The sequence below is a fragment of the Miscanthus floridulus genome, chromosome 10 (genome assembly GCF_019320115.1).
Source record: "Miscanthus floridulus cultivar M001 chromosome 10, ASM1932011v1, whole genome shotgun sequence".
Lineage (NCBI taxonomy): Eukaryota > Viridiplantae > Streptophyta > Magnoliopsida > Poales > Poaceae > Miscanthus > Miscanthus floridulus.
In genome coordinates, this window is record NC_089589.1 from 17,391,855 (window position 1) to 17,408,164 (window position 16,310).

At 45.5% G+C, this 16,310-nt stretch overlaps 1 protein-coding gene and 1 non-coding gene across 3 annotated transcripts; both read right to left on the reverse strand.

The window, feature by feature from the left end:
* Positions 1–9,459: 9,459 nt before the first annotated feature.
* On the reverse strand, positions 9,460–14,111 carry LOC136487763 (ERAD-associated E3 ubiquitin-protein ligase HRD1-like). 2 transcript variants are annotated; one of them, XM_066484867.1, is made up of 8 exons: positions 14,005–14,111; positions 13,141–13,759; positions 12,014–12,190; positions 11,791–11,940; positions 11,505–11,710; positions 11,228–11,363; positions 10,808–11,027; positions 9,460–10,060 (listed from the first exon to the last, which is right to left on the reverse strand). In XM_066484867.1, exons 2-8 carry the CDS (start codon positions 13,671–13,673, stop codon positions 9,971–9,973), a joined length of 1,512 nt encoding a protein of 503 aa, XP_066340964.1. In that variant the 5' UTR covers positions 13,674–13,759; positions 14,005–14,111; the 3' UTR covers positions 9,460–9,970. The 2 variants fall into 2 exon arrangements, with proteins under 2 accessions (XP_066340964.1, XP_066340963.1); XM_066484866.1 differs by having other exon boundaries at positions 11,228–11,369.
* A 1,848-nt stretch (positions 14,112–15,959) lies between these two features.
* On the reverse strand, positions 15,960–16,033 carry TRNAE-UUC (transfer RNA glutamic acid (anticodon UUC)). The gene has a single exon. It is a non-coding gene; the product is annotated as a tRNA-Glu (tRNA).
* Positions 16,034–16,310: the final 277 nt, after the last annotated feature.

Genomic DNA, 16,310 nt, shown 5'->3' on the forward strand with positions numbered 1-16,310 from the left:
ATCGATCCATGTCGATAAATACTAGGAAAACTCAATAGATCATATTACACACGCCGCTGATGTTTCAGTACATCAATAATGCTATGTATACAAAGGTTTAGCCTATTTTGTACTACCAGCCTTTCAATACTTGCATCAGTAGGGTTCTTCCACTTCAACAAAACCTGCAGTGAAATATTCTGTTGTTAGAGATCTTGCAAATGCCATGGGACTTTAAGCAAAACTGATTTACTTCTACCAAGCAGGAACAAAAAATCATTCGAAAGAGAAAAGTACTAAACTGACCTGATCATGAGCAATGAAAAAACTACTGAATTGTTAATCTATCCTAATTTCCATCCATTTATGTACTCCCTCCGTTCCAAAATATAAGTCGCTTTGATTTTTTTGGTACATCCATTTTGCAATGCATCTAGATATAATAATTATGTTTAGATACATAGCAAAATGTATGAACCAAAAAAGTCAAAGAGACTTATAATTTGGAACGGAGGGAGTACTACTGAAATGTAATCTCTAATTCACATTTTCTCCATCTATGTATAGCATGCAAATATAGATAAAAAATGAGTCAATCCACCTGCACTACTTCTCTCTGGTCTCAATAAAATTCAGAAGACAGCCATGTCACTTTCTATTTGCCCATCTCAAGAAATGCTTGAGAAAGCAACCAGCAGTAGTGTCCCAAAGATTACTTTGAGAGTTCTGATGACAAAACTATTAGTTTATATTCTGAAACTGTACAGATTTATTGCTTTAAAAACATTTTTTAATGGGACATGGACATGGTGGCATGGTGGAAATTTAAAGAGTACAAGTTATCCTAACACAACAGCAAACTAGACTGCTTATAACAGAAAAATAGTTCATGGGGTCATTGAGCTTGGTTGTCACAAGACATTGAAAAAGAAAAATAGTTCAGCACAAACCTTGGTTCGAGGGTTAGGTATAGAAAGGAAGAACTTGCACTTCTTCCTCTCTGCATGTAACTCAACCAGATATCTGCCAAACACCAACACTAAGTTTATTATTCATGTGATACATAAAAGAAGCATAATTTGAAGGATCTTATAGATACCCATAACCCCACAGAAATTAAATGAAATGTAAAAGCAAGAGGCTCAAATTCATACCATGACCGTTTCTACATTTTTGCAATGGCACCATCACTGCAAATAACACGCACATGTGACAAATAACACTGCATATACCACTAGCACAGAAATTAATTAATCGAAGCCAGATCTCTAGATCTGCTGTTCCTCCCCCTTTCCAAAGCAAGAACCTACCCGCAGATGGAGTCCCTGGTCCCTAGCGCCAAATCATCACTAGATCTGCTCTCCTCGCCTACTCCACTGGATCTGTGGCAAATCGACAGGAAGGGGAACCCGCCGGTAGAGCTGAGCTTCGGGGCTGGATGCGTAGACGCTAGGGGCTGGGGCCCGTGCTGTGGCTCGAGGGGCGCACCGTCGCCTCTGGGCCGCGTCGCCGCCTTGGGTCGCGCCGTCACCTCGGGGCCGTGTCGCTGCCGGAGGTGCGCGTCGTCGCCTCGAGCCCGCGGTGCCGCTCGAGGTGAACGCCACTGCCACGGGGACTAGCCGCCGCCCGGATGCTTACCGCCACCTCAGGGCTGCGCTGTCGCCTGGGACGAGAGTAGGGAGTGCGCGCACACGGGAGAGATGTGCGGCGGCTGAGATGAGAGGAGGAAGGGAGCGGGCAGGTCTAGGGTTTGGGTCACACCACTTATATGTGCCCGCCCGCACAAGCTCTCCGTTTTTAGGCCAGCTGAAAGGCCAGCGCAGGCCAGGCCCAAGTTAGCTGCGTCTTTCGTCCGTGTCGTTCACCTAAATGGTTTTTTCTGTCGGTATCAGCATAACACACAGGAGAATATGACATTTTTTCTGTCGGTTACACAAGAACCGCCAGAAAAATTTATTTATCCTGTCGGTTTTATATTTTCTCTGTCGGTTCTGAGCCCCCGACAGAATTTACATAAATTTTCTGTCGATTGGTCTTAAACCGACAGGAACATTTTTGTTTCCAGTAGTGATTGGAATATGGTTTTACCGAATTAGAAATGGTTTTACTAAATTGCATAAGAAAATTATTGTGCGGCTGTGTTAAAATCCTAGGTCGCCACTGCCATTAGCGGTTAGAACAGTATGTACTGTATTGCAAAGCCTCGGTCAGTCAGGTACCACTCGCTCTCTGCCATCCTGCAGCCTGACGCGAACGCGATGGCGGCTGTGTCGTCTCTACTCCAGTCGCCCCGGGGACGTACGCGTCGTCCGAGCGCGCGACGCACCGTCGCTGTCGGCCGTCGCCACCTCCACTCCACCACTGCATGCATGGCCCATCGTCGCTCCATGCATCTCCATCCATGGCCGAGACAGCCGGACGACGACAGGGACTGGAGTGGCCTGGCCCTGGCCGCCTGCGTCTGACTGTCTCCGCCGATCCTCGACGTCGACGGACGGAGAACGCGTTTTTAGACTTTAGTTTCCTCAGGCGACCGGACCAGCACACTGCACACGTTTGTACGCGGGTCAGGTCGATCGGTCGCCCGGTTGCTAGGCGCCATGCGTTTCATTCCCGGTCGTGTCTGCCTTGAGTTCAGGCTGGAGTTGCAGTAGTCCAGTCCAGGGGGCGATAGATGAGGAATGAAGAACCTGAACCTGAACCTTGCAGCTGGAAAAATTCAGAGGCTTCGATCGACAGTCTTCAGTTCAGAATTCAATTCAGATACCTCCTGCCTGGCTGAGAGATTAGTGTAACTGCGATCAGTCAAAGAATATACATACACAAACCGTTGTGACTGGACTCTCAACGGTGCACACTGACTGTACGGACAGACATATATAGTCGTCACTCACCTGTGATGGATCATCGTCCACGAGTCAATCAGTCACAAGACAAACTCCATCTCTTTCTCTTACCAGTTCCAAGTTCCAACTACGAAGGCGTTAGTTATCCTGAAATGCACACACACGGTTTGAATAATATGCATGCAAGAAAAGACCTGCCCTGCGTCACACTCCCATCCCCATCCAACATATGCCTGATTCGGCCGGCAATTCTAATGCTGCTTTGACTGCTCTCCTTGCTATCTCGCGTCGTTACAGCAGTCTCGATCGATCGCCATAGAGACCAACCAGCTTTGCAGCTGTGACCAACGGACGTACGTGCAACCACGAAAAGGGACTTTCTTTAATTTGTTCTCGATCGTTAACTTCACACCAAACTTTTACCCATAATAAGCGGTCTTTTAAATCAATCAATATACAGACTTTTACTTGGTATATGCATGCGTACAGAGTCCACTGGTGGGCGGTGCATGTGGTCGTCTCGCGCTCAGATTCAGTAGCAGAGACTGATGAATTTCCAAGCAAGGGTGGCAGTCAGTCGATCGTCAGGTCAAGCTAGCTTCAGTTGGTTTTGCTGGCTTGTGAACCAACTCAACGCTCTGGCTGGCTTCAAAGCTACTAGCTTACTTGGAGTTGGAGAGTCCAGAGTCCACTGGACGTCGGACGATGTCAAGACGTTGGTTGGTTCGTTCGTTACCGCACGTACGTACTGCTGGACGGAGTTAGACTGACGACGCACGGACGCCAGCCACACGTATGTACAGATAGAATTACAGAAAGAATTCAAGAAGAAGAAGCTTCCCGTGTTCCTTGCTTGTGGAGTCAGGTAGGCACGATAATTTTTTTTTTGGGGGCCGGGGGGGGGGGGGGGGCGGGTGGACGGAGGCAGCAGCACACCAGTTGCTTGGTCGCTTCCAGATCCACAAACGCCTGGAAACCGGCATTACATTAATTTGACCTTTATAGTTAACTTTGATTACATTTTTTGTTTATATTTATTTATAACTAGCTCTTCGCACGGTTTTTTTTAAATTTTCAGGTGCGAACGCAAAAAAAAAAAAAAACGAAAAAGGTGGGTACTGTTCCTTAGCGGGTCTGTACTGTTCATCGTGATGGCGACGTGACCTCTCAGAATTATATTCTTTTATAGATAGATTAAAAACAACAGTGATTCGTGAAGTCGTGAGCGTGAGGTACCTAACCGTACTCTCGTGGGCTGCCGGCCCGTTTCGACCAAAGGAACACCGACCCCTTTCGGCCTGTTACATGGGCCCGTTGGTTTTTTTTTTTCTACAAGCGGATGTGGAAAAGTCTATTTGGTGTCCTTCAACTGTCGACGCCGTTCGAATTTTCTACTTCAAACTACAAAGTCACGTATGCTACGCTCTAGGATAAAAAAAAAAGTATGCTACGCTCTAAATTGTCTAATACCGGATAAATCGCACCCCAAACAGATTTTAACGGTGGTTTCATGATGGTTTTAACCCTCGTCGCACCACGTCAGCAGCGACGGATTTGAAATTGAAATACCTTTGACACTTCACGGGAGTCAAATATATATTTACATTATAAATTTCTCACTGGCCACTAATATGTGATACGTTTAGTATCTTGTTTGCCCCTTGATTAATTGCAGCAAAAGTGAGGACGTGGCCTAGTAAGGCACTACATAAATGACCCGAATGGAGGCCTTTTCTTTTTTTCACTTCATAAAGCACAACAGACATGTTCAGCCCACTGATTTGCTGGCCCATGTTGTGATTCCTCTCCATCTTTACCTCCAAGAACACACGCTAGCGGCTAGCCCCTCTAAATCCATCTAAGACTGTCTCCAAGGGTGGAGGCAAAGAGCGACCCAAACGCAAAATGCGCTATGCATAGTGATTTGCGTCCCAGAAAAACGCTCCAACGGAGGACGCAAACCAAACAGTCATTTTGCGTACCACGTGAGTCGATAGGCAAAAAAGCGTCCTCAGTCTCCACGACGCAAAACTGTAGCGAACGACGACGGCGAGGCGCGCCTGCCCCTGGAAGCTCCGTGCGGGGGCCATCTACGCAGACATCGAGGCAGCTGACCGGAAGGGGAGTGGGAGCCACCCAAAGCCGCTTCTCTGCCCTCCCTGCCGTGCGAAACCGAGCACCCAAAGCCGCTCGCCAGCCCGCCGCCGCTGCCACTCACCCAAGAGCGCCGCCCCCGCGAAGACCAGGTATGCCGCCTCCGCCATGCGCGCCGCTCGCCCAGATCCGCGCTGAAAGCATCTAGGCCCCTAAGTGGATTTCGGTGATTAATGTCAATACAAGATTACTATGACTAACGTGTGTTTTGCAGAGGCAATTAAGTTAGGTCATGGTAATGGAGATCGATTGGGCAATTGAGGTTGTCATGCCCCTACGATGGAAATCGTTTCGGTTTTCAAAGGATGGACGACAAGGTTAAGGATAACTAGTTCTAAGTGTCAATTGAAGTTGGAGAGACACTTAGAGTAGTTTAGGACTTTGTTTTTCCTTTGGCCGTACTATGAAGGGGGTATGAACGGGTAGCTTGACCTAGTTGAGTCTAGTGAGTTAGGTGTGGTGCACACTTGTTAAAACTAGCTCTAGGTAGCTCCTATGAATGCCTAAGATCCTTTGGAGCAAACTTCATTCACATATGATCGAAAGTTGGAAGTGAATGGAGGGTCAAATACTGACCGGACGCTGGCCGCAGGGTCCGGTCAGTTTATTTGACTAAGGAGAACAAGTCTGGAGTGACCGGACGCTGGAAGGTCGTGTGACCGGACGCTGAGGACCAGCGTCCGGTCGACTCCAGTAAGGGTCCAGACTTGAGAAAGTGTGACCGGACGCGTCCGGTCAGTGGTGACCGGACCCTGAGTATCCAGCGTCCGGTCATTTACAGTAAGCATCCAAGAGCGACCGGACACGTCCGGTCGGTACTGACCGGACCCTGACAGCGTCCGGTCATCACTTGAAAACTGTTCGCGGGTTGAACTGACCGGAGCGTTCGGTCAAAACGATCAGAGCGTCCGGTCACCCCGCAGAAGCTCATAACGGTTCGTTTTTCAGGCTGCCTTATAAATAGAAGCTCCACTCGTGAGTGGAGTTACTTTTGCTCATTCCAACAGCTGAGAAACACGTTTGTGAGTGCCAAGAAGAGCAAGGTCCTAGTGAGGTGTTTGTGATTTGAGAATCCAAGAGTGAAACCTCATTAGTGAATCAAGAGTAGACAAGTGTGCATCCATCTTCTCATTAGGCTTCGCGTGGTCAAGTGAGAGTTCGTGCTTGTTACTCTTGGTGATCGCCATCACCTAGACGGCTTGGTGGTGATTGGGAGCTTGGTGATCACCCGGCGGAGCTTGTGGGTGACCCAACTCAAGTTGTGAGCGGTTTTGGGTGATTCGCCGCGACGGAGTGTCGAAGAATCAACCCGTAGAGAGCACTTGATCCTTGCGCGGATCAAGGGGGAGCTACACCCTTGCGCGGGTGCTCCAACGAGGACTAGTGGGGAGTGGCGACTCTCCGATACCTCGGCAAAACATCGCCGCATTCCTTTCTCTCTCTATTTACTTTGAGCACTTACTTTGAGTATTTACTTTGAGCAATTCAATACTTGTTTTACATCCAAAGAATTGCTTGCTAGAGTAAGTTTGGAACATAGGTTGCGAGGTTGTTGTGCATTAGTTTGATATAAACACTTTCCTAAGCACAAGGGGTTAATTGGGCTATCCGTAGGATTTGATTATTGAAAGAAAATTTAGAATTAGCCCAATTCACCCCCCTCTTGGGCATCTTGATCCTTTCACGCGCGAGGCGCGCCACCCCCTCTCGCCCAGGTGCGCTGCTGCTCGCCCAGTCCACCGCTGCTCCCGGCGACCATGGCCTTGAGCTCTGCCCTCGAGCTCCGCCCAGGCGCCGGCGGCGAGGCCTGCTGCTTCCCCGTCCAGATCTGGTTCGCCCTCGAGCTCCACCCAGCCCCCGCCGCTCGCCCCCCGCCGCCGCCTGCTCGCTCGCCTTTTTTTTTGGGTCGCTGTTGGAGAACGAAAGATTTGGGTGGGCTATCCTTTTACTGTACACGACCTAAATCATAGGATGGGACGAGAAGAGAAGGAAGTCAGCAGGTTTCTTCCTCGGTTTAGGGGGTTGCGCGAAATTGTGAGAAGACGGAAAGTTTCTTCAGATAAGACCGTCTCCATCGGCCTTACTACCCAAACCCAAAAGGTATTAGACGGTACTGTTTCGACCTCCAATAGATTATCTATATACGAGACGTATTTTGGGATGTAGCAGAATTATAACCCAATATATGAGTATTCTCTTTCCTGAAGACTCGTTTGCAGAAAGGGTTCTCTTTTGAGTCCTGTTGTTGGAGAAGACAAAAAATAGGTATTGAATCATTTACCTGTAGCGCTACCCAAACGTAAAATGGGTCTTGTATTTTGGATGATATTGTTGGAGATAGTCTAACAATGTGCCGGTGAACGAAGCTAGAAAAATAAGCGGACTCTGAAGCAACAAAACAACCATCTACCAATAAAGTCATACTATACAGGCAAAAGGGAATTGGTGATATCTAGCTAGAAAATTAGGACCCACAAACGCAATAAGGTACACTTCTTCTCCACTATCCTTTTCATTCGCGCAAGTATCGTAGACACAATATTATTATCTAAGTACCACAAAACAATATTATCTTAAAAATTTGGGAGTCGGGCAACAACGTTCACCGATATTGGTTGTTTTTTTCGGTCACTTCGAGCATTACTTGGCAATATTGTGCCTGTGTCCACACTCTCTTTCAAGCATCACTTAGGGAACACATTGTGGATGACCTAATGAGTGTAGCTAAAACATCTAGGGCATGCTCTAGGGGGGCTTGAGCCCCCCTTCCCGCCTCACCATTTGTTCCGCCCTTGTGGATGAGGCTTTGGGTGTGTTGGCTGCCATGCTATTTGGTGGCACAGGCGGATACCATGAGGATTTTTGTCTTCGACGTGTCGCTCACCGTACATCTAATGACACGTTCGTGGTTAGAGTTCTCTTTGGTCGTGTCAATTACCGTATTGTTGGTGATGCGGGTGAGGCCATGAGCGCTTTCGCCTTGGAGACATTGACAGTATGATGTTAGGTGGCATGGACCGGGCAAAGTTAGACTAAGTCTAGCTAGGATCGCGTAGTCGCATAATGACATTGGCTCTTATAAAAAATATACTTTAATTTTTTTTTGAAACGATATAAATCTATGATCTACAATAATACTATACAATTAGAAGACTTTCCTCTCAAAAGTTGAGGTGTAAACCTGATTGGGAAAAATTTATACTCAAAATTCCTATACGGACAAGCATCATCGATGAATTCACGAGCCAATCAATAAAAATCTCACTAGTAGACAAAATTCCTATACGGACAGTTTGGACAAGAATCGTCGATGAATTCACGAGTCAATCAATCAAGACTCGAGCTACTACCAGCTCCAGCTGCCAAGAATTATCACGAAATGCAATCAAACGGTTTCAAGGACCTCGCCGGCTCTGCCCTGCTGCACACTCGTCATCCACGGTCGATTGGGCCGGCGATCCAACGGCACGGCCTAATTTTTTACTATTTGATCTTTTATTTGAACAAAATTTATGTTTGGTCCTCTGGAAGACTTAAACTTATCTTTTGACCATGGGGTCGGCGCCATGAGTCCTGGCGTCGAGGTAACACGTCTCGACGCCACAGATCTTGACGTCGAGGTGTCTGCCCGTGCACAGCAGAAAATCCTAGGTGGTGTTGACGTATTCGATACCTCGACGCTAGAATACATGGCGCCGACCTGCCACACGCCTGTCTGCTGCTACGTGCGGTAAGGAGCGGCGTGTAGGCGCGTCCGCGGATGGGACTTACGTTGGGGCTGTGGCGAGATGCATGACCATCACTAAATTTCAATCTCGTGCACAGTGAACAGACATCAGAAAAAAGGTGGATGGTGCGTGTGATGGTGCGTCCGCTGGCAGGCAGGCCTGCATGCTGCCCTGCTATAGCTGCATCTGCATGATGCATCTTGCCACAGCCCCAACGTCAGTCCCATCTGCGAACACGCCCCGCTCCCCACCGCACGCAGCCGCAGATAGGCGCGTGGCAAGTCGGCGCCGAGATATGTGGCGTCGAGCTCGGCGTTAAGATTTATTTTGCCAAGCTATCCTGTCATCGAGGTATCGAACGCGTCAACGCCACCTATGATTTTCTGCTATACACGGCCAGGTACCTTGACGTCAAGATCTATGACACCGAGACGTGTTACCTCGACGTCAGGACTCGTAGCGCCGACCCCCAGAGTCCAAAGATAAGTTTAAGTCTCCCAGAAAGTTAAATATAAATTTTGTTCAAATAAATGGCCAAATAGTAAAAAATTAGGACGCCACGGCCCACGGAAACCAACTTGTAGTCTTATGTTTCAACCAGATCCAGGGACACCAGGAACAGGAAGGTAGTGGAATATTTGTCAACGCCTCCAACACATCAAATTCGGGGAAAGCAGCGGAACTAAACCTTTCAAGCAAATTTAGCAACCTGTATTTACAGCATCAACACAGAGATAAACTTTATATGAATATACAGTTTTCTTTATTTCTTTTATTAAAAAAAAACTCCCTGATCACGGATACAACCGAAATTTCCACTGTTCAACATCCAACCACCAGCCAAATGTTCTGTTTGACTCCAGTAAACATAAAATCTACAGACTTTCCTGATATCATGGATAGGCAAGAAAAAAAGTCATTTCTATTTTCCCTCGGTAGAAGAATTTTGTGTAATCTCATGATTAAACCAGCCATTGTTCTCCCATCAAAAGGTTATATAGGCTTGATGTACCCAAACTACAGAAACCACCACACACGACATAGAAGAAACGTCTGGTGTTGGCAATAAGGCACTAACAGGGAAGCATAAATTAACAAGCCTACCAAATTCAAGGCAAGGCATCATGTAACAGTTTCCCCCAGGTATCGCCGATTCTTTGCTTTCTTTTATCCCATCCTCATCTCCGCCTATTTACAGATTCAGCTGTGTGTGCTCAGCCTTCTCATGATTACTCCGTGACGCAGGAGTGCCTGTTTACAGATTCAGTCATTCTTTGTGTGCTCAGCATTCCCATTGTTACTGGGCGACACAGCGGCGCCACACTGCACCATTTGCAGTTGGATTTGTAACATCTGGATAGAAGATGTACAGCTTATCAGGGTTGTTGAATATTATTGATATATCAATGAAAGAAATCTATGCATTATGTTAAGCATGACATTATAAACTAAAGGTGAAACAACAAGTCGCCCAATAATTGCCGTACGTGCACAAATGCAACAGGCTGGTCCAATCTAGTTACCGAGTGCTATACAAGAAAAGCATTCACGACTTGAGAGAAAACAAGTCAGATTGTGTAACTGTTCAAAGCTCATGAACTTGCAGCCTACAGTAAAATGTAGATCATAGATTGCATGCAATGGATGGCATATTTGCATATTTACAGCAGTACTCAATGACAAGCAGACTGTAACATCTCCAAACTGTTAACTTTCGTTAACATAATCCGAATGTATTAAAAACATCACACAGATACCTAGCACAACAAATTCATTTTCGTGTGTGATCATGCAATGAATAAATCATTAGATAGATGCAAGTTGAGTCGAATAATCAATTGTGTGATTCAGAAGCTATCCATCCATGTCGGATGTCACACAAGTCATCAGTACATATGAAGGTCACAGAGTATGCAGCTTTGCACGATTGCAGCTAAAGATGAGCTTGCAACAGAAATATCTATGATATTGCAACTTTCAAGCAGTCATTGTAGACCTATCTAGCTCATTATAGCTTGTATGCAGCGCTTGTTGATCACATCATAAAGTAGCATGGAAGGATGTGAGCCGAGTACTTTTGGGATAAAGATTCTTTCTTACCTCAATCTGGCTTTTAATAAAGTTTTCTTGTGCCTTCTGCAGTGAATTTTCAAGATCCCTTGTGCTTGTTCCTGAACCAACAGCACCATTTGCATTAAAAGGCAGAGGCACTAAACCATCGTTGCTGTTTCGGAACTGCATTTCTTGGTCTTTTTGTGACTGATTGGAGCTACTTGCTTCAGATTGTGGTGTGCTTGATGTAGACAGCAGAGGACCAGACCTGTTGGTTGAATACAACATATGTATTAGTATTTTATGCTTTATATCATAACACCCACACATTTTATTATGCTATAAATATAGTAATAATTAAATTATAGTGAATACAAAGTACTGAAAAGTAGACAAGCATGGTTAACCACCCAGTTTGGCAAGATGAAAAACTTCGTGATTAGACTTTAGACAGTTGCAGAAACATACCTGTTTAGGGTGTTTGCTGGAGGATAAACAAAAGATCTTCCATATAAAGAAGCTGCCGCTGCAGCAGCTTCAAGTTTTGCTTGGCGCCTGCTCATGTTCTCACCTGGTGCTCCTTCTGAGGATGGAGTAGCAGTACCTGCAGCTGCCTTTTCTCACATCAAAACAGAAATCACAAATATAGACTGACCACAGAGTGCAGTCCTCTATGATACCAATGAAGACTAAAATCAGAATATGTGAGGGAGAAATAAGATCAGATCAAGAAAAGGAAACTCACCAGGCTGAACTCCGGCTTGAGCTCCATGTTGTTGTGCTGATGCAGCACGTCCATTATCTGCGGGAATGATTGGAGCTCTGCATGTAGGGCAAGTGTGCTGGCGCTCTAACCAAGACCTTAGACAATGCACATGGAACAGATGCCCACAGAGCAGTTTCTTTGCTGTAGTCATCTCCTCACGGCAAATAATACATGTAGCATCGCTCCTGAATACAATAAAATTCAAATGACAACAAATTTTATAGTCGAGTCAACTGAATCGCCAAAGTTACAATATAAAACTTACGCATCGAGCTCTTCTGTTGTAGCATCTGGAAAGCGTTCATTCATGTTGGAAGTGATCTTTCTGTAGCGTACATAATCTGCAATGCGAATTCTGAAGTTGCGGAAGGTCTCATATAGCTCACGAATCAAGTGCAGCGGGACACCATAGTTTCTGATATCAGTATAATGAATCAACAACCATAGTTTACATTATAGTATCAGAGTACCATAATAAGAGAACTTACAGGAAGATAGCTATGAAGAAGAGCATGTATAAGGACAGGTGCACAAGGTCACTGATGAGCTCCAAGTAAAATGTATACACCGCCTTTCTCTCCCATTGGCCTTCCATTAGCACGTCACTGACATAGAATATATACTTCACAAATGTTGATACTGTGGATGTTGCTAGTATCATATACCTGAAACATGATTTATACTTGTTAGCTATTATTGCGTATTTTGGATCTTAAAATGATACATCAATAAAAAATTGCAATGAATTTAGAAATAAGAAATATGGGGTTATTACCTAGCCTGTAAGGCATAACCCTTGCCTTGGAAGCAAGAAGCAAAGAATTAGAAGTATAGCTGAGAGTTTCATGCTAAATGGACCTAATACTTTGCAGACACTTGAGTATTGCTCAAACCTAAACAGACATAACTAGACAAGCTTGTAGACTAACATCTCGTAATAAGCAACAAGAGCATATAGATGAACTGATTAGCAAGCTTGAGACTGTTGAGGTAGTGAAAGTAGATATATTCATGGCTTAGCATATATAAGAAAAGGGCAGACCCAGTGCCGGAGGCTCCCACACGAGTGGGGTCTAGGGAAGGGATAAACCGAGACAAGCCTTTCCCCCGCAAAATCTGCGGAGAGGCTGCTTCGAACCCACGACCTGGTGACTGAGTGAGACAGCTCTCACCACTGCACCAGGCCTGCCCTTCTAAGAGCAAATAAAAAAATAACTGCAAAGCTGGCATTATTCATGTAGTATAGGGCAGTGCAAACTGCAAAGGACCGTACACAAAATGGAAAGAGATTACACTACTGAAGAATTAAGACCTTTGTGGCAGGCATGGTACAGTGCAACTACAAAAAGACACTCGCTTGTTATACAGACCTAATATGTAGTACTTCTCCGTTTTGCAAATATTTGCCCATTATCTTGGGAAATGTCATATCAAAGAGTTTGACCAATCTAATCAATCTCTACACCCACTCTAATAATGTTGCGAAAGAGGTCAAATTATTGTAGTGTGTCACATTGATACAGTGATAAAATGAAAACAGAGAGTGCAGAATTTCCACGCACACACAAAAGGCATTTAGGCGAAATTAAAGAAAAGAAAAGAAAATTGAGCTTACTCAAAGGAGAAGAAGATGGCAACGGACGCCTCCCGCTTCTGTATGAGTGACCTAAGCGAGTTAGACAGGAAGAGGCAGTCGATGGTGAGCAGGAAAACCATGAAGGAGACGATCCTGACGTGCGAGAGCAAGGGCACGGAGGGCGTGGTCTCGATGTACTCGACCCTCTTCTGCGCGAGCCAGTGCAGCGCCTTGACGAGAAGCAGCGCGGCGACCATGGCGAGGAAGGACACCGAGAAGTCCTGCCGGAAGATGGTGACGGCGAAGAGGATCTCGATGACCTCCCGCCAGGCCTGCTCGTTGAGGCGCTCGACCTCAGCCTCCCGGAGCGAGCCGAGGAAGAGGCGCCTGGCGAGCTGCCAGGCGACGCACATGGCGACGAGGCCCATGTTCAGGAGCAGCACGAAGCAGATCTTGGAGGTGGAGAGGTACACCATCGCCGGGTAGAACTGCTCCCGGCTGCTGAACGCGTAGTACGCCGCGGACGCCGTCGCCAGCAGGCTGAACGCCGCGTACGTCGGTAGTCGGATCATCTTCGCCACCGGGGGCCGCCGCCCGCCCGCTGGAAATCACCCAACGGTTGCCGCAACGAAACCGCACCAGAACACCACTGGGTCGCCTAGAACAAACGAACGATCCAAATTGTCAGCCAGCTAATCCAAACAAGGGGGCGGAGCCAGCGAAGAACTTGGGCGATAATATTTAGAAAAAATCGAAATTGGTAGTAATAATAAAACACGTATATACATATACACTGTAATTAGATCAGATCCGGATACAGATAGCCAAATAGCTTAAGTTAGGGTTTGGGAGCTCCGTTTCGCACAACAGGAAGGTAAGAGAAGGGGTGGGAATACGGCACACCTGGTGGGTGCTCTTCGCTGGCGAAGGAACCGACGGACCGTGGCACCTGGCGTAGGGCGGCGGCGTCTGTCGCCGTCGTCGCCACGAGAGAAGAGGGGGTGAACGCCTGAAGGGAGAAGAATCCGAAGAAACAGAGACAGCAGGGTGGAAGTCAAACGCAGTCCGGGGGCCGGGGCTGTTTCGCCTGGGCCTAGAAACTAAGGCCCATGGAAACTAGTTGTCTAGGCCCATTGGTCCAAAACAGATCATTCGTGCTTTGTTTGAACTACTCCCTCCGTTCCAATTGAATTTTATCTATTTTGTTATGCATGGAGACATATTATTATATCCAGATACATAAAAAAATAGATGTATCAAAAAAAAGTCAAAGCGACTTATAGTTTCGAACCGAGGGAGTATTGAACTTGTCCTACCGAGATGGAGAATTTGTAATCAAATTTTGACCTTTGTCTTCTGTTCTGAACTTCTGATGGATTTTATATTGAAGTATTTATTTCTTATAAATATATTTTTGCGAAACTAAGTACAAAAACGGACGCTCATGAGCGTACATTGGATCCAATTAAATTCGAAAGCTAAATAAATCTTTTTATGTTGGTCAACAAATTATAATGGTTTGTGCGTTCACGAACATATCACGAATCATAGTAATATTGTACATTTTACTTTTACTATATCGCCCCCATGCTTAGGAACCAGCTAAATAGAACCGTTGCTTGACCAGGCAAAAACCATGAGTTAAATTTGCAAAACTCTAAGTACTTGTGAGCCCTAAAAGAACTACTTGTGACATTGTAACTAAGAACCCCAACTTATGATGACTAGGGTTGGGCACTTTTAAACCGGAAATCAAAAACCAAGTCGAACCGAACCAAAATGTCGGTTTTTTGGTTTTCAATTTCGGCTTTGGTCATTGAGAAGCAAGCGAAGAAGTGTGTCCGCATCGGCGTACAGCACAAGGCTAGCCCAACAGTCCAACAATGAGATGGCCCAACACGCTCTCCCTCTTCCAACCCTATCCCTTCCTGTGTCATAGCTCAAGTGATAAAAAAACCAAATCATTGTCCGACCTGGCAGTCCCATGAATTGAACCGCTGGAGAAGACCGATCTTAAAGGAACGAGAAAGGCGGTCCGTGCGTCCTTTGTGCATTGTTGCTTTGATTTTTATTTATTTGCATGAGTCGATTTAGACTACTACATAGCACTCTAAATACAATATATGATAGTTTTATATGCATTCTTTGGTACAAGAAAATTTTTCGTAATAAGCTATTTGTGTATAAAGAAAAAAAAACGGAGAGTATATTCATTGAAATTGAATGGCTCTCAGATAGTAGAGATATAGAAATTGAATTTTGTAGAGGCTTGTGGAATTGCTCTAGTAGCGAATATATAAAAACCATATGTACAAGTAGTGAATTATTTTTGAACAGTCCAATTTTAATTTTATGACTGTTTTTTTTTGTGATCTCGCGGTTCCAAAAGGCTAGGAGATATATGAATATGTGATATTATGGACTGCTATTTTTCCCTCCTGGAAAAGTCTATGTACACGATGTATCTTGTTTATGTTGCACACCCACACCGAAACCAACCTCTCCCTTCCTCCCTCCTCTACTAGTTTGCAAAAACAACAACAACAACAAGGGTTTCCTTCCTTTAGTAGTTTGCAATAACCAACGAGGTAGAGTGCCACAGCCGATACAGTCATGTTAAAACTCCATCCATCAAAGAATCAAAGAAGTATGATATCGTGTAGCCAATACGTGTGATTATGTGAAGAAGATAAACGTGAATAGAAAGACATTTTAGGTGTAGCAAAGACTCATTTCGGTATAACCATGTGAGGAAGAGAAACGTGAATAGAAAGACAGAGAGAGAAAATATATAAAAAAAGCAAGACAGAAAAAAAAAATAGCAAAAACAAGACAGAAAAAAATACCAAACAAAAATATTCCATTGCCGGGATTTGAACCCGGGTCGCCTGGGTGAAAGCCAGGTATCCTAACCGGACTAGACGACAATGGATAGGATGGTTGAGTTTGCATGCTAAATTTTACTTGAATGAGGTCGCACAGTACAGTCCAGCAGGCACCACAGCGTCACAAGCAATGCAAATAAGTGACTTCCGACATTACAGACAGTCAGACATAGTGATAAGTGGTAGGCAACTGTTAATTTTGACTAATCTTGTCGAGATGATCAGACACCGTGCAAGGGAGCGTTTCGAAATCTGAGTGGAGAGTGGTCCACACGAGAAGAGAGGAAAACCGTGCTGCCCATGAGCTCGCGATCCGGCCATCAG

Coding starts and splice junctions, on each gene's coding strand:
- LOC136487763 (XM_066484866.1), bottom strand. CDS start 13,673: ATGATCCGACTACCGACGTACGCGGCGTTCAGCCTGCTGGCGACGGCG. Junction 11,370..11,504: donor TCAAGCCGGAGTTCAGCCTG/GTGAGTTTCCTT, acceptor GAGAAAAGGCAG/CTGCAGGTACTGCTACTCCA. Junction 10,061..10,807: donor TTATTAAAAGCCAGATTGAG/GTAAGAAAGAAT, acceptor TCTTCTATCCAG/ATGTTACAAATCCAACTGCA.